General features: G+C 48.0%; 1 protein-coding gene and 1 long non-coding RNA gene across 6 annotated transcripts in view; one reads left to right on the top strand and one right to left on the bottom strand.

Moving 5' to 3' along the window:
* The window catches only part of ARHGAP39 (Rho GTPase activating protein 39), a 111444-nt gene that overhangs the window by 17980 nt on the left and 75254 nt on the right, over positions 1–18210 (bottom strand). For 3 of the 5 annotated variants that reach the window (XM_086695813.1, XM_086695814.1, XM_086695815.1), the window contains 2 exons: positions 8604–8687; positions 1402–2725 (listed from right to left, as the gene is read on the bottom strand). In XM_086695813.1, coding sequence (XP_086551939.1) covers positions 1402–2725; positions 8604–8687 — 1408 coding nt within the window. Of the gene's footprint in view, positions 1–1401; positions 2726–3239; positions 3278–8603; positions 8688–12887; positions 13523–18210 lie in introns of those variants that run through there. The other 2 variants (XM_086695817.1, XM_086695816.1) reach the window with 2 other exon arrangements.
* On the top strand, positions 3971–4839 carry LOC147571740 (uncharacterized). The gene is made up of 2 exons (XR_015246944.1): positions 3971–4618; positions 4731–4839. It is a non-coding gene; the product is annotated as an uncharacterized LOC147571740 (long non-coding RNA).

The raw sequence follows: 18210 nt of genomic DNA, 5'->3' as shown, positions 1-18210 counted from the left end.
GTGCCTCATTTTGTTCTACCCACCTCATAAACACACAGCTGGCGAGGGGACCCAGAGAGGCCCTTCGTCCAATCTTTACCCTAGGGGCTCAGCCTCTGGGAAGTGTTCCCTACTCTTGCGACTAAGGGTTGTTGGTTGGGGTGGGGGGGGGGGTGTCCAGTGCAGGTCTGGGGGCAGGAGGAAGCCATGAGTGTGTTTCATTGGCTTTCTGGGCTGTGGCCTCAGGTGGGAAGAAGCTGGGGAATGCTGCCCCCATTGGTGGCGGAAGGATGCTGCCTCCTGCTGGCCTTGCCACTGCTGTTTGCCTTGGCTTCTGCTAGTTCTATGGGCTCTGAGGTTGGGAAACAGATGAAAAGGGCAACCCCGCCAGGATGCGGAAAAGCCCATATGCAAAGTTCCACAGAACACGTCAATGTCACTTTTGGTCCCCTACACTGCCTGCCCCTTCCCATCAGAGCCTAACCCTTCCAACGAAGATCCTCGCATGGGATCATGGGCAGAGTGAGGTTGTGCAGTGGCAAGGTCGGCCTACAAGGGGGCCTGCACTGCAGGCCTGGTCTCCCACGAAGCTGGGGAGGGAGGGTTTGCCCCAGGCCCCCTCCCTGCCTTCTTAATGGCTTCAGCACAAGTGTACGAGGTGTCACTGGGGTAACACCCCTTTCTTTTCTCAGCTCAGACAGAAATGATGCTCTGAGCTCTCCAGCCTGGAGGGGCACAAAGGCAGCCCCGCCCAGGGACACTGGCGTCCCAAGGTTACAGGGCCCTTGGGCATGTCTTCCCTGGCAGGACTGGGGGTGGAAGTGGGGAGCCCAATACCGGGAGGCCCTCTGGCCATTGCCAGCTCTGGGCAGATGCCAGGCCTTGGCTTCATATGGCAGACTGGTCGGAAATGTCAGGGGTCAGGAGGTGAAAACTAAGATACTGGCCCACACAAAATTCTGGGACATCAAGCTCCAGCACATGATCTAGACAGAAGATACACGTGGGCTCAGAGGGCCTGACTGACGCCGGCACCTGGCGCTGAGCAGGGAAGGACAAGCCAGACCAGGCCTCTGGACCAGGTATTTGGCCTCTCCTCTTCACTGGGAAGAGCTCTGAGCAAGGGTGCCCGACACTCCACCTGCACAGTTCCTCACCTGAGAGCCCATTCACAGGTGGGAGGACAGAAGCTCAGGGGCTCAGTGGTTGGGCGGCTGCCCACCCGTTTCCCCTGCATTCCCTACATCCGTGACGTGGAGGGAGTCAGGGCACAGCCTCTGACCCCCAGATACCTTGACAGCGTCCTGCCAGGCCTTAGCAGGAACCGCGGTGAGGGAGCCCCACTGCCTGTCCTCATGCCTGTCAGGAACGGAGTGCCACCTGCCCCGCCTCTACCCAGGGACCCCGGCCACACCTCCCTACCTGTGAGGGGTGAAGGTAGGGCTCTGGCGACGCCAGGTTGGTCTGCACAGAGATGCTCTTCTCCAGTAGGATCTGGGGGAAAGCGAGCCTCTCTAAGGCGCCCCTCTGCCAGTGCTTGCTCTCCTGCTGGGCCAGAGCCTCATCCTCACTGAAGGCGCGCACCACAGGCCCAGGCATGGGCAGAGGTACTGCCCCATCGCTCTCATAGCCTGAGCCGTCCTGCTGGGAGTCCCAGCTGCCTCTCTGCTTCGTGTGAAAGCGGGCCTGCTGTGCCTCCCAGGCCAGCCGGGCCTGCGCCAGAAAGGGCTCAGCCTCGCCAGTCTTGCCCTCTGCACGTTTCACTGGGGCCAGGCCGGGCCCACACAGGGGCCGCTCCTCAGCCGGGGGCTGCTCAGCGAGGAGGTCACGGTCCCCGGGGACTTCGGTGGATGAGGCGCTGGGGACATGGCACAGAGAGGGGTTCCTGCTCTTCCTCTTGCGGGTGCCCGGGGAGTAGCCTGTTGAGGACATGGTGTCCTGCTGGCTGGACCAGGACATAGCATCGTCTTGATGCCGCAGCTCAGGCCCCTCCATGCTGCTGTAGTCCCCAGAGGAGACCCCCAGGCGCTGATCCCGCAGCAGGCAGGGGCTGGGCTGCAGGGGCAGTGAGCCACCCCCGGGATTGGGTGCATACTTGTTCCTTGGGCCTGCACGCAGCTTGGGGCTTGAGCTGGCCTGCTCCACGTACACCAGCTGCCGCACGTATTCCTTGCCTGCAGGGCTATACTCCAGGCTCAGGAAACGCTCGGGGCACTTCTGCCTGGTCAGCACCAGCTGCTGGTAGGGTGAGGCGGAGCCCTGCTTGGGTGACTGTGGGAAGGGTGCTGGTTTGCGGCCTGGAGACCGCTGGGGTGAGCCAGCTTGATAGCCCCCGCCAGCCTCGTACTGGACGTCCATGGGCGGCTCATCATAGATAGGAGCCTGGTACTCCACGGGAGGCTCCTCGTAGAGGGGGGGCTCATAGGCGTAGCGTGGGGAGGAGGGCTGCGAGTCGCTGGTAGGCTTGCGTGGCTGGGCCAGCAGCGGGGAGCAGCTCCCCAGCTCGGCCCTCTTCAGGAAGGGTGATGGCCTCCGCTCAGGGAAGAAGACGGGGCCATCAGATTCTGAGGCAAACGTCTGCAGGCTGGGTGAGTGCTGCCCACCAGAGGGTCTGCGGGAGCGGCCGCCAGACTGGCTGTCTAGGGCATAGCCATTGCCCTGGGAGGAGAGGAAGCTGGGCTCCCGGTCCGCAACTTTGATGAGCATACGCTCCTTGGTGCCTGAGTTCCACCGAAGTGAGGAGGTCCTGGGGGGGGGGGAGGGGGACAGGCACAGGTTACCTGGGGGAGGTTCTGGATGGGTGGGGCACAGGCACAGGTTTTCTGGGGGGAGGTTCTGGGGGGGGGGAGACAGGTTTCCGGGGGAAGGTTCTGGGTGGGTGGGGTACAGGTACAGGTTTCCTGGGGGAGGTTCTGGGTGGGTGGGAAGACAGGCACAGGTTTCCTGCGGGGAGGTTCTGGGTTGGGGGGGGACAGGCACAGGTTTCCTGGGGGAGGTTCTGGGGGGGGACAAGTTACCTGGGGGAGGTTCTGGGTGGGTGGGTGGGAGGACAGGCACAGGTTTCCTGGGGGGGGTTCTGGGGGGGTGGAGGTCAGGCACAGGTTTCCTGGGGGAGGTCCTAGGTAGGGGGACAGGCACAGGTTTCCTTGGGGGAGGTTCTGGGGGGGGACGGGTTTCCGGGGGGAGGTTCTGGGTGGGTGGGGGTACAGGCACAGGTTTCCTGGGGGAGGTTCTGGGGGGGGGTGTCAGGCACAGGTTACCTGGGGGAGGTTCTGGGTAGGGAACAGGCACAGGTTACCTGTTGGGGAGAGGTGGAAGTTTGGCCCAGCTATCAGCCTGAACCCATTACCTGCCAGTCTCAGCCTCATAGGTATCTGGGGTCATGGCCCAAGAGGTCTGGTCATTTCTCAGCGTCCTCCTCACCTCCTAAATGGGAGCTTCAGGCTTCAGGGGCCTGATACTTGCCGGGGGGGCTTCTCTGTAAATGACCTGTGCACGCTTCATTGCTGGGGCCCTGACTCCTGGGCAGTGCAGCCTAGAGTGGCTGTGCTCCTGTCCTGGGAGGTCCCTGCACATGGCTCCTAATACAGCCCTGCAGCCTTCCCCTCCAGGGGGCTCTCCTGCCCAGACAGCTTCCCCCAGGCCCGCCCCCACCTCTGGTACCCATCATGACATTCACTACAAGGGCTTCTGTGTGTGCATCTCTGCCCTGGTCCCACCCCAGCACTGGGCACAGAACTATTTCTACAACAGATAGCCAGGGTGGTCCTTCCAGCGGCCTAACTCTGGATTCAATATGGTTATCTCTCTGTAGGCCTCACTCCTGGGTTCAGTACCTGCCTGTGATCCTATGGGGCGGTGGGCCACCTATCACTGCCCCCCCACCCCGCCCCCAGCATCTCAGGTCCTGTTTTTCAACCACACTCCCCTCCTACAACTCTGCCCTCACCCATAACATTCTGCACCTAGGCACAGATGAGAAAACTTTCTATAGCACTTTTAGGTTCCCAGCAGCACGGAGGGGAAAGTACACACACTTCACATATACCCACTGCCCCCACTCGTGTGCGATCTCCCCAGCTGTCAGCATCCCCGCCAGAGTGGTACCTGCGTCCCAGTCAGTGAACGTACACGGGTACCTGATCGTGATGCCTCGTCAGCAGCCGGCATCCACAGTTTACCTCAGGGCTCACTCTAGGCCCGCGCATTCTGCGGGTTTGGACAGACGTGTAATCCGTGTGCCCGATACTGAGAGTGTCACACGGAGTAGCTTCACTGCCCTGAATCCTCTGTCCATCCCGTCCCCCCGGCCCCCGGCCCCCACTCGTCTTTTACCGTCTCCACGGTTTTGCCTTTTCCAGAATGTCACAGACTTGGAATCGTACCGTGCGTAGCCTTTTCGGACTGGCTTCTTTTACCTCGTAATATACATTTAGGGTCCCTCCAGGTCTTTTCACGGCTCGACAGCCCGTTCCTACTTAGTGCCGACCCACATCCCGTCGTCTGGGTGGACCACAGGTTGTCCGTTCACCTGCTGACGGACACCTCGGCTGTTCCAGGGTTTGGGGGCTCTGGATGAAGCCGCTGTGAACACCCGTGTGCAGGTTCTCGTGTGGACACAAGTTCTCATCTCCTTTAGGTAAACAGCAAGGAGCGTGACTCCAGGATCACGTGGCCAGAGCATGTTTAATTTTATAAGAACTCTCCAGACTGTCTTCCAAAGTGGCTGCCCCGCTCCGTTTTCCCACCAGCCACGAGCGAACGTTCCTGTGGCTCCGCGTCCTCACCAGCATCGGGTGTCGTCGGTGCTCTGGATTTTGGCCGTTCTAGCAGGTGTGCGGGCGGATCTCGTTGTCTTAATTTGCATTTCCCAGATAACATGTGATGTGGAGCATCTTTTATATAATTGTTTGCCATCTATTTATCTTCTTTAATGAGGTGTTTGTTAAGGTCTCTGGCCCGTTTTGTTTTTTATTTATTTTTTAATGATTTATTTTTGAGAGGGAGAGAGAGAGAAAGTGTGAGCAGGGGAGGGGCAGAGAGAGGGAGAAAGAGAATCCCAAGCAGGCTTCACACTGTCAGTGCAGAGCCCGATGAGGGGCTCAATCTCACAACCCTGGGATTGTGACCTGAGATGAAATCACAAGTCAGACGCTTAACCGACTGAGCCACCCAGGCACCCCACTGGCCCATTTTAAATTCAGGTTGTTTCCTTACTGTTGAGTTTTAAGAGTTATTTGTATATTTTAAATAACAGTCCTTTATCACGTCTAGCTTTTGCAAATATTTTGTTCCAGGCTGTGACTTGTCTTCTCACTCTCTGACAGCATCTTTCACAGAGAAGAAAAATTTAATGTTAATGAAGTTCCACTGTATCAATGATTTCTTTCATGGATGGTGCCTTTGATGTTGTATCTAAAAATCATCACCATACCAAAAATCGTCTAGGTTTTCTCCTGTGTCATCTTGTATGAATAAGTTCTGAGTTTTACAGTTAGCTCTGAGATCCATTTTGAGCTAAGTTTCATGCAGTAAAATCTGTGTCTAGATTCATCTCCTTACATGTGGGGGTTCAGTTGTCCCAGCTCTGTTTGTTGCAAAGACCATCCTTGCTCCGCCGAATTGCCTTTCCCTATTGTCAAAATCAGTTTACTATATTGTCGTGGGTTTATTTCTCTATTTTCTTACACTGACCTATTAGTCTATTCTTTGCCAATACCACATTGTTTTCATTAGGGTAGCTTCACAGTAAGTCTTGAAATCAAGAGTATTAGTCCTCCAACAATTGTTCTCCTTGAATACTGTGTTAGGTATTCTGGATCTTTCACCTTTCCATTAAGTCTTAGAATCAGTTTGTTGATATCCACAAAATACCTTGCTGAGGTTTTTTGATTGAGGTTGCACTGAATCTATAGATCAAGTTGGAAAGAACTGACATTTTGACAATATTGAATCTTCCTGTCCATTAACATAGGATATCTCTCCATTTATTTAGTTCTTGATTTCTTTCATTAGAGTTTTGTAGTTTTCCTCATATAGATTTTGTATATATCTTGCTAGATTTACACCTATGCATTTCATTTTTGGGGTGCTAATGCATAATGGTATTAGTTTTAAATTCCACTTATTCATTGCTAGTATATAGGAAAGAAACTGACTTTTGTAAACTTACTTTGTATCATGCAAACTTGCCATAATCACTTATCAGTTCTAGGAGTTTTTTGGTCAATTCTTTAGGATTTTCTACATAGATAATTTTTAGACTGATATTCTAAGGACTACGTATGAAAAACTGTAGAGATAATTTGAGGCTCTGGGTTTATTTTTGTTTCTGACAGGCAGCTGGGGAAAGGGCAGATAACCTGAATCCCATGTCAGACTGAGCTGACGGGAAATCAGGTTTAGGTTTGAAGGCTGGTTTAGGTTTGGGGGTAGCCTTTCAGGGGTCCACATGGAATGTTAACTAGAGCTCCTTTTTGTGACTCTGACTTTGGAGTCATGGAACCACTCAAAGGTCGGCTCAGCTTCTCAACTGTCCTGGGGGAGAGGCAGTATCTTATGTGTGCTGGGTTACTGATCCCTCCTCAGCCCTCAAGTCCTCACACCTTAGTAGATCTTCAGGACAATTTCGTCTATTTTGTTCTCTGTGTTTAGGCTGGTCTCAGAGAAGTTAATCTACCGCTGCAAAAGTAGAAATCCCAAGTGTCTTAAACCAGTCGTATAGTTTGCCATCTCTGCCTCCGTCCTCTGATTACTGCTGGATCTTTCTGCACAAGGCCACGACTTCCAATTACTGGAGGTGGGTGAGGCAGCCTACTGCAACACGCCAGTTACATGGCCCACTCAGCACAGCCAGGAACCGAACCCACCAGTTGACAATGATGCCCAGCAGCTCGGCTTCGCTATCCTGAGGAGAAGTCACACAGTAGCAGGACTCGGGATGCAGGCTCCCATTCCTGGGAACTCTGCTCCTGGTTGCTGGCTTTGGAATCCAGAGATCTGAGACTGGATGCCAGCCTGTTGCTCCCTGGTTGCGGGGCTTGGGAATATCACTTACCATCACTGACTTAGTGACCTCCTTGGTTCTTATGAGAATTAAGTAACATAATGTGCATATGATAAAGTCCTCAGCTCAGTACTGACATACAGGAAACACTCAACAAGCATGAAGCATTATTTTTGTACTTTTTTTCATCACTCAGCAGGTAATGACACAACCCTGGTGCCAGGCCCCCCTCAGGGGCCATGAGGTAAAGAAAGATCCTTGCCTGACAGAGGGTGCTGAGGGCTGTGGCCTGAGGAGGCATGGCGTGGCCTGTCCGTTGTGGGCCATCAAGATCGTGCTGTAGGACGGGGCGCCTGGGTGGCTCAGCCAGTTAAGCATCTGACTTCGGCTCAGGTCATAATCTCATGGTCTGTGAGTTCGAGCCCCGTGTTGGGTTCTGGCCTGACAGCCTGGAGCCTGGAGCCTGCTTCAGATTCTGTCTCCCTCTCTTTCTGCCCCTCCCCTACTCATGCTCTCCCTCTCTCTCTCTTGATCTTTCTCTCTTAAAAATAAATAAAGGTTAAAAAGAAGAAGAAGAGGAGGAGGAGGAGGAGGTGGCGGCGGCAGCAGCAGCCAGGAATTACTCTGCTACCACCTCCTTAGGAAGTGGGTATCACGTGTGCAAAATGCCTGCACTCCTAAAACTACAACTTGCTATTCTCATACCCAGCTCAGATGGCACCCAGGGCGGCAGGGCCAGCGCAGCAACAGGCCACCAAAGCCCAGGTGGTCACACGTACCCTGCAGAGTGTGGGGGGCTTTGATAGGCAGCCCACCAGAGCAGTGCTCAATGCACCCACACTGGTGCAGAACATACCCTCAGTCACACACCCACACTGATGGGCCCAGACAGGCTCAGATTCCATCCCCTATGAACAAACCCAGTTAGCACTTCCAACACTGATCTTTAAAACGTCGGAGCAAACCACCAAAGACCCCTCAGGGGTTCAAATTCCTCACGTAACACTGGTATCACTCCTGTTGGTCTGTGCTGAGGGCACCTAGGCCACCAAGAGGCACGGAACCCCACCTGGAGCTATGAGTTGGCTGAGGATAGCCCCTGCTCAGTCTGACAGATTCTGTGCCCTTGGGTCCTAAGGGTCATCTCTGGAACCTTCCAATACTCTGCAAGGCCAACCCATGACCAAGAGAGACCAATCAATGTCCACTTCCTTCCTTGTGATTAACACCAATCTTCCTGACTTTGCCTGGGGAAGCACTGTGACACATATCCTAGAGCTCCAGGAGAGAACATGCTGAGGATCGCCCAGGGACTCACTCCTCTGTTAAGAGCAATGGGCTCCACAGCTCTCCAAACTGGGCAGTGACAAGCTTCTTCCAGCTTTCCCAAAGCTGCCACATGAGCCTGGAGGCCACTCCAAAAGGCCTCTACCCATGCGCTGGTGGCCCCAACAGCTTTTCCTCATGTTCCTCTGGCTAGTACAGGGCCCCACGTGCTGCATACACCTAGCTCATTGCTTCTTGTTGAGCCAGATTCTTCTCCAGCTCATCTAAGAGCTGCCAGAAACACCACCCTTGAGTCAGAAGACAGGGCCAAGTGTGACACAGTGGGTTCTACCTGTAGTGAAGAAGTTGTCCATCCACATTATAATCCCGGTAAATTTCATAGTCCTTCTCAAGGAACACTCCTGGTGGCGAAGAGCTGAAACACAACAAGATGAAAAAAAGACACGAGCATGACTGTAATACGTTTAAAATATGGTACATTCAAAACAATAAACCTTTCACTCTTAAGAAGATAAGCGTCCTTCTTTATGTTTCTCAGGAATAACCCCAGTATCCAGCCCACAAAGCCATCCCCTTCACCATGTCAAATGGATATTTCCTCTACCCTAAGCCTGCCTCACTGCACATGGCCTGGACAGAATGGGCTGGAGACCCACCTGCCCTCCAGCAGGGACAACCCCGCTGTGGCCCCTTCCAGAAGCTGGAGGACAGACAAAGACTTCGACTGCTCCATCTTGGATGTTAGGAGCTTAGATGACTTGGAACTGGGGCTTCTACTCTAAGGCTGTGGTGATGGGGTTAGTGAGACTTTGGCTAGATGACCTGAGAAAGAAGCAGGGTTAGAAATACTCTCATTGGGATGATAAGCTTCTTAAGAGTGGGGGTGTGGAGCACAACAGGCACTCATTATCTGGGAAAGAAATTAGTGGGTGATTATATTGGCAGATGTTCAAAGGCATGTGGGCAAATTAATGTCTAGTTATGATTTAAAATCTCTGTAACCCAGAAGTAAAAGAAAATTTACTTAACCTTATCAAGAATATCCATATTAAACTCAAGGCCTGCATAATATTTAGTAGTAAAAGGCTGAAAGCATACTCATTAAAGTCAGAATAAGAACATGTCCTCTTACCACCAGTATGTCGTACTTTTGGAAATGCTAGTCAGTGCGGTAAAGACAAGAAAAAAAAAAGAGATTTAAATATTTGAAAAAGAGAAAATTGTCATTAGTTGTGAACTTAGAAAAAGTAAAGGAATCATGGGAAAAACTACCAAAAGGATTAGGGAGATTGTAATGTTGTATCACTCACATGAAGTGAGAGACGAGTATCTGTGTTTCAGCAGAAACTGGTTAGGAAAGAAGTTCATTTTCATCACAGCAATAACCACCACAGAAAGAAACTAAAAATCCAGGAATTAAGTTAAAAAGGAGTATGTTGGGTCAGTATGAATAAAATTATAAATATATGAGGTACTTAAAGAAATGTGAATACATACAAGTTTCCTTGGATTGGAAAATTCAATAATTATGAAGATATACCTTCTAAATTGGTTAATACATTTAATGTATTCTATTCTATAACATTTCCAATAGAAAGAAATGTTTTTAAAATTTAGAATGTTTGGAAAGTTAACCCCAAAAAACAAACATGTAAGAATAACTAAGAAACATCACAATTCCAGACTTTAGCCTCTACTACAAAGCTGTCATCATCAAGACAGCATGGTATTGGCACAAAAACAGACACATAGACCAATGGAATAGAATAGAAACCCCAGAACTAGACCCACAAACGTATGGCCAACTCATCTTTGACAAAGAAAGAACATCCAATGGAAAAAAGACAGCCTCTTTAACAAATGGTGCTGGGAGAACTGGACAGCAACATGCAGAAGGTTGAAACTAGACCACTTTCTCACACCATTCACAAAAATAAACTCAAAATGGATAAAGGACCTGAATGTGAGACAGGAAACCATCAAAACCTTAGAGGAGAAAGCAGGAAAAGACCTCTCTGACCTCAGCCGTAGCAATCTCTTACTCGACACATCCCCAAAGGCAAGGGAATTAAAAGCAAAAGTGAATTACTGGGACCTTATGAAGATAAAAAGCTTCTGCACAGCAAAGGAAACAACCAACAAAACTAAAAGGCAACCAACGGAATGGGAAAAGATATTTGCAAATGACATATCAGACAAAGGGCTAGTATCCAAAATCTATAAAGAGCTCACCAAACTCCACACCCGAAAAACAAATAACCCAGTGAAGAAATGGGCAGAAAACATGAATAGACACTTCTCTAAAGAAGACATCCGGATGGCCAACAGGCACATGAAAAGATGTTCAGCGTCGCTCCTTATCAGGGAAATACAAATCAAAACCACACTCAGGTATCACCTCACACCAGTCAGAGTGGCCAAAATGAACAAATCAGGAGACTATAGATGCTGGAGAGGATGTGGAGAAACGGGAACCCTCTTGCACTGTTGGTGGGAATGCAAATTGGTGCAGCCGCTCTGGAAAGCAGTGTGGAGGTTCCTCAGAAAATTAAAAATAGACCTACCCTATGACCCAGCAATAGCACTGCTAGGAATTTATCCAAGGGATACAGGAGTACCGATGCATAGGGGCACTTATACCCCAATGTTCATAGCAGCACTCTCAACAATAGCCAAATTATGGAAAGAGCCTAAATGTCCATCAACTGATGAATGGATAAAGAAATTGTGGTTTATATACACAATGGAATACTACGTGGCAATGAGAAAAAATGAAATATGGCCTTTTGTAGCAACGTGGATGGAACTGGAGAGTGTGATGCTAAGTGAAATAAGCCATACAGAGAAAGACAGATACCATATGGTTTCACTCTTATGTGGATCCTGAGAAACTTAACAGGAACCCATGGGGGAGGGGGAGGAAAAAAGAAAAAAAAAAAAAAAAAAAAGAGGTTAGAGTGGGAGAGAGCCAAAGCATAAGAGACTGTTAAAAACTGAGAACAAACTGAGCATAGATGGGGGGTGGGAGGGAGGGTGGGTGATGGGTATTGAGGAGGGCACCTTTTGGGATGAGCACTGGGTGTTGTATGGAAACCAATTTGACAATAAATTTCATATATTAAAAAAAAATATATTCTCAAGAAAAAAAAAAAGAATAACTAAGAAAGTTCAGAAATGATAATGGGAGTAATAATTTTTACCATTAGATACAAACAATATTATAGAGGCAAATAATTAAAACAGTACTGTACTGGTAGAGAACTACACAGATTCTGGAATGCAGCAGAAAACACAAATATTGACCTAAATGTATATAAGAATTTAGTAAACAGGAATTAAAAATTTCATACTTAGCAAGTACATTGGAAACAAATCACGTGTCTAGCAATGGGAACTCATATTCGCTCAGTATTGTTCATACTGAGAAACAGAATGCAATTGTGGAAATACTGTTGTACTATTTTTTTTCCAAATTCTTTTAATTTAATTTAATTTTTTAAATTTACATCCAAGTTAGTTAGCATACAGTGCAACAATGATTTCAGGGGTAGATTCCTTAATGCCCCTTACCCATTTAGCTCATCCCCTTTCCCACAACCCCTCCAGCAACCCTCAGTTTGTTCTCCATATTTTAAGAGTCTCTTATGTTTCATCCCCCTCCATGTTTTTATATTATTTTTGCTTCCCTTCTGCTGTTGTACTATTTTTTAAACTGCAAAGGGGGCTGCCTGGGTGACTCAGTCAGTTAAGTGTCTGACTGGATTTCAGCGCAGGTCATGATCTCATGGTTTGTGAGATTGAGCCCTCCGTCAAGTTCTGCACGGACATCACTGAGTCTGTGTGGGATTCTCTCTCTGTGTCCCTGGCTGACTCGTGCACATGCACTCTCTCTCTCTCTCTCTCTCTCAAAATAAATAACTTAAGAAAACAAAACCGCAAAGGTAAATGCCAGAAAACTGATACATAGCATTTAATGGGCTTTATAATTTTTCTTCCATGTAATTATATGTACTTTCTACAACTAATGTGCATTGCTTCTCGAATAAAAATGTTATTTTATTTTATGTTTTTAATGTGTATTTATTTTTGAGAGAGATACAGAATCCAAAGCAGGCCTCAGGCTCCAAGGTGTCAGCACAGAGCCTGAAGCGGGGCTCAAACTCCCAAACCACGAGATCATGACCTGAGCTGAAGTCAGACACTTTACCAACTCAGCCACCTAGGCGCCCATAAAAATGTGAGAATAAATGAATAGAAGTTGAAGTTGAATAAATGAACGGCAAATGATGGTGGTATTTCCTAACATGTAATCATGCTACAGAACAAAAAGCTAGAAACATGAAGAGTGATGTGCGCAAACACATCTGTAAGGTGTCTATACATGTATCTACCTCAGTTGGTACATCCCTCCTCCTTCCGGCTGGCCACCAAAAGCCGACAGAGATCCCGCAGAGCTGGGAGCACCTGGTGGTTGGCCCGAGTTGCAGCTATAACCCGTATGTTCCTGTGCTCATTGTGGCTTTGTCACTTGTACCCAGGCCAGGTTGACACACAGTTCTTTTTTCTTCAAAGCCAAGCCAACACAGTTTTTCCACCACCAGGATGGCACCATTACCTTCTGGAGGTATTCAGACCTCCTCCTTTTGAATTCTATGGTGTCACACTCCCCTGGGCCTTCAGGGACTCTGACATTTTCCTTTCCATTTCTAACTCCAGCCACCGGTACCCAGGGCTCACCTCTCCTCCAGACTGCTGCCGAAGCATTCCATGCGGGGCCTGGGCTGGGGGCAGGGACACAAGATGGGTAACGCAGACACATTTCTGCTGCCACAGAACTCGCCCTCAGTGTGGGGCCAACACAGAATGAACCAGATCCTCAGGCATCTGCAGGACCCAGACATGGAGCAGGCCCAGGGAGGGAGGTCAGAGGCAGCTCTCTGGGAGGCGTGTTTGGGCAGTGAACAGGGCAAACAAGAGACCAGGCAGAGGAACCTCAAGGAGGAAGAGTGTGGCACCCTCCAGGACAGAAATGAAGCCGCTGTGCTAAGGCGCAAGGAGCAGTGAGTGGGGGAACCGTAGGGGGTTCGAGCCAGATCACACATTTTCCAGTATCAAACTACAGTTCCAGCAGGACTTCCAGACCTTATGTAAGTGCCAGTGCAGACGAAATTTCCCTGTTTCGAAACCTACTTTACTGTATAACTGAAGAGCTTCCAAAAACTTGCAGTGGGAGTTATTAATCTGCAATGTAAGGGCACACTAAAAGGCAAATATCAAGAGGAGAATCTAAGAGAATTTTTTAATAATAAACATTATTTTTAATAATATTATTATTTAATAAACATTTTTATTTAATTAATAACATTAAATTATAAAATTAATTATTTTATTTAATTAATAACATTATTATTTAATAAATAAACATTTATTTTTGAGAGACAGAGACAGAATGTGAGTGGGTTAAGGGCAGAGAGAGAGGGAGACACAGAATCCAAAGCAGGCCCCAGACCCTGAGCTGTCAGCACGGAGCTGGCCGTGGGGCTCGAACCCACAAACCAGGAGATCATGACCTGAGTCAAAGTCGGACGGTTAACTGACTAAGCCACCCAGGTGCCCCTAAGAGAATTTGATAAATGCCTTCCAAGTGATGCTCACAGATTGATAATCAGTATTTAGCAGTAACCACCAGTGCAGAAAGAAACTTTCAAAGATGAAGTATGTAAAATCTCATCACAAGCCACAACAGATGAATACCTACAACTGGTTTGGAAGGTAGGGCAGAGCAACTCCCTATGATTCCTCTGAGCAGCCCCTCTAGCCTTCCTGATGTTCCTTGAGCACATCAAGAGCCCTCCCTCTTCAGGAGCAGCCCCTCTCTCAAAATGAACTGTGAGGGGAAAATCCATCAATCAAAGCTCACCCAGAATTGACACAGATGACAGAATTAGTAACGAGAATGTTACGACTTATTAAAGCTGTATTCCATATGTTCAAAGGCTAAAAAAGGACCAAACATGGTAAGCAGAGAGAAGGAATAGATAACAAGTCTCAATCTACATTCCAGAGAACCCTGCAATATCTGAAATGGAGAATACACTAGAAGAGCTTAACAACAGGACAGGCGTTGCAGAAGAAAGGATTAGCAGATTTGTCTTTTTGTTCTTGTTTGTTTTTTATTTGAGAGAGAGACAGAGAGTGTGTGTGTGCACACGCACATGCACGCACACAAGCAGGGAAGGAGCAAGAAGAGAGAGAGAATCTCAAGCAGGCTCCATGCTCAGTGCAGCAGCCAACACAGTGCTCGATCCCATGACCCTTGGATCATGACCTGAGCCAAAATCAAGAGGGGGGCACTCAACTGACTGAGTCACCCAGGTGTCCCAAGATTAGCAAATCTGAAAGCATAATAGTATAAACTACCCAATGAAACAGAGAGAAAACAAAGATTAAAAGGAAAGAAAGAAAATAAGGAAAACTCGAGAGCATCAGTGAGCTGAGGCGTACTCTACATACGATTGGAGCTCTGCAGGGATGATCAAAAAAAATATCTGAAGAAAAAAACCCCAAACATTTCCCAAACTTGATGAAAACTATAAACCTATAGGTCCAAGAAACCCCATGAACCCTGAGCAAGAAACATGAAGAAAACTACACTAAGGCAAATCATAAATTGCTTGCAACCAGCAACAGAGAACATTTTAAAAGAAGCAGAGAGAAAGGACACGATCTGTCCAGACACAAAGTGAGGAAGAGGACAGACCTTTCACCAGAAGTGACGCGGCTGAGGAGGGCAGTGTGGCAAGATGGGAACACCGTCCACCAAGAATTTGAGACCCAGCAGGGACACGCTTCACAGATGAGAGGGAAATACTTTCTAAGACACACACATGTAAAAGAAGGTATCACCAGCAGACTCACATTACAAGCAATGTTTGGTGAAGTCTTCGGGCAGAGGAGGTCAACCACGTAAAAATCTACAACAGAAGTGAAGAGTACTGGAGATGGTAACTAGATGTTAATGTAAGAAATGTTTTCCTTTTATTTTCATCTCTTTGAAACATAACTGGCTGCTTAAAGCAAAAATAACAAGCGTATTAAGTGGTTTACCTATGACAGCACCAGGAGGAAGCCTGGAGTGTGTTGTTGGCTCTCACACCACAGGTGCGGTGATGTATTACAAACTGCCTGAAGGCCCAGTCTGATCAGTTAATATGCACTATAAACCCCCAAACAGCAACTAAAAACATAGCAGAGAGTAAAAAGCAAAGCATAAAGTTGAATTTAAAAGATGTTCAATTAACCCCAAAGAAGAAAAAAAACCAAAAAAGCAAAGAACAGAGAGGACCAAAAAAAAAAAAAAAAAAAAAAAAAAAAAAAAAAAAAAGCAAGATGACATATCTAAACCTAACCATACAAATAATCATATTAAGGGGCCCCTGGGTGGCTCAGTCAGTTAAGCGTCCGACTTCAGCTCAGGTCATGATCTCATGGTTCGTGAGTTTGAGCCCCACGTTGGGCTCTATGCTGACAGCTCAGAGCCTGGAGCCTGGAGCTGCTTCCGATTCTGTGTCTCCCTCTCTCTCTGCCCCTCCCCTGCTCATGCTCTCTCTCTGTCTCTCACAGATAAATTAACATTAAGAAAAAATTAAAAAACAAAAAACAAATAATCACATTAAATGTGAGTGGTCTAAATCCCCAATTAAAAGGCAAAGACAGACTGTATAAAAAAGCAGGACGCAACAATGTGCTGCCTGAGAGAAAATTACAATAAAAGCATAACAACAGGTTAAAAGTAAAGGCTGGAAACAGAGATACCATGGTGACACTTCAAAAGAAACCTGGAGTGCCTGTATTAACACAAACAGATTTTGGGACAAAGAGCACTACGAGGCATCAGGGAGCACTGCATGATGATAATGGGATCCGTTCGTCAAGAGGACACAACAGTGGTAAATGTCTGTGCACCGCACTGCAGGGTCACACAACGTGCTTGGGCATTTATTTGCCTGTGAGAAATCAAAGTGTGTGTGTGCGCAGGTATTTACGTTAATGCCCACAGCAGCTCTATTTGTACCAGCCAAACCTGGAAGCAACCGAAATGCCATCTCAAGGAGGAGGGCCCACACAACGGAGTACTATTCAGCACTGAAAAGGCAACGAGCTGTTGACATACGCAACGCCTTTCAAGACAGTTACACCGAGTGAAAGATGGCAAAAAAGAGTCCATGCTGTCTGATTCCATTTATATAAACACCTGAAGAATGCAAACTGCTCCATAATAACACCAGGTAGATCGGTGGCTCCCTGGGAGTGAGTGGCAGCACCAAGAAGGGCTGGGGTGACAAGGGAAAGGAGACTCTCGTGGCCCACAGGCATGTGCACAATCACGACTGTGCAGTCTCACAAGTACACACACACCAACACATATCAAAATGCATGCTTTACACATGGCTGTTGATGCCTGTCACCTCCCCCTCTGAGAAGAAACGAGGTCAGAATCGTAGCATTGAGCGGGATCTTGTCTTTTCATTATGCTTTCCTGGACTACTTCAACGGTTTTTGTGAAAATTTGTATCTTCATAATGGGGGGGGGGGGAGAAAGATTAGTAAAACTACCACCAATTTTTTTCTTTTTTTTTTTTTTTTTTAATTTTTTTTTTAACGTTTATTTATTTTTCAGACAGAGAGAGACAGAGCATGAACGGGGGAGGGTCAGAGAGAGAGGGAGACACAGAATCTGAAACAGGCTCCAGGCTCTGAGCGGTCAGCACAGACCCCGACGCGGGGCTCGAACTCACGGACCGCAAGATCATGAACTGAGCCGAAGTCGGACGCTCAACCGACTGAGCCACCCAGGCGCCCCAAACTACCACCAATTTGAAAAAGAAAAATCCACTCCTGCCTCACCCCAAAACCTCTACCTCAGGAAGCAAAGCTGTTGAGGGGTTGTTTCTGTCCCTCTGGGAAGAGGAGCATCTTTTCAAAAATCAAAGTGGAAATCTAAGTCTACATAAAACTTATATCAAAGGCCCACTGGGTGGACGGCTGAGTCATTTTCCCTCTTGGCAACAACCAAGGGTAAAAGCAAAAAAGCAGACAAAACTGATGGACTGAGAGGACAGCGAGGCCAACCTCAAGGCTCCACTGGGAGAACCTGGCTCCAGAACTCTGCAGGTGGCAGGGGAGATGTAGCATCCAGGCGGGCTATGGGCAGGCAAGACCGAGCGCCTGACCCAATGCCCCATCACGGACGTCAAATGTCCTTGATTCATATGGCTTATCTGTTGTTATTAAGGGCACATTTGTAAGAATTTCATTGAAAGAGATGGATGGGGCAGAGGTTAATTTCAGAATTTCAGTAAATTAGTGGGAAAAAAAAGATTAAGCAGCACAAAATTCTTGGGGCGCATGGGTGGCTCAGTCAGTTAAGTGTCAGACTCTTGATTTCAGCTCAGGTCATGTTCCCAGGGTACATGGGTTCGAGTCCTGAACTGGGCTCTGCACTGGGATTCTCTCTTACTCCCACTCTCTGCCCCGCCCCCACTCATGCATGTGCATGCGCTCTCTCTCAAAATAAACAAACATTTTTAAAAAGCACAAAATTCTTTTGTTTTCAACAAGAATAAAAATCTGTAATGATATCGTTGAATAAAAAAGGACAGATGCCATTCAAACTATGGCAAAAGTGACACACACATGCAAACAAACACTCCACACCAACAGAGAGAATGAAAACCAACACGGGTTGCTGAAGACAGCTGTCAGAAGCACACATGGGGTGACAGAGGCTGGGCCCTGAGCCTCCTGCCTTAAAAGGACAGCATCTTATACTGGGCGAAATAATAAAATCCACACATGATGCTCTAGAGAGTCCTAACCAAAGCTAATTGGGAAACTGAAACAAAACAAAACAAAACAAAACAAAACAAAACAAAACA

The sequence above is a fragment of the Puma concolor genome, chromosome F2 (genome assembly GCF_028749965.1).
Source record: "Puma concolor isolate L17-30 chromosome F2, mPumCon1.1.hap2, whole genome shotgun sequence".
Classification (NCBI taxonomy): domain Eukaryota; kingdom Metazoa; phylum Chordata; class Mammalia; order Carnivora; family Felidae; genus Puma; species Puma concolor.
Note: the sequence above shows the minus strand (reverse complement) of the source record. Positions and strands in the feature narration are given on the sequence as shown.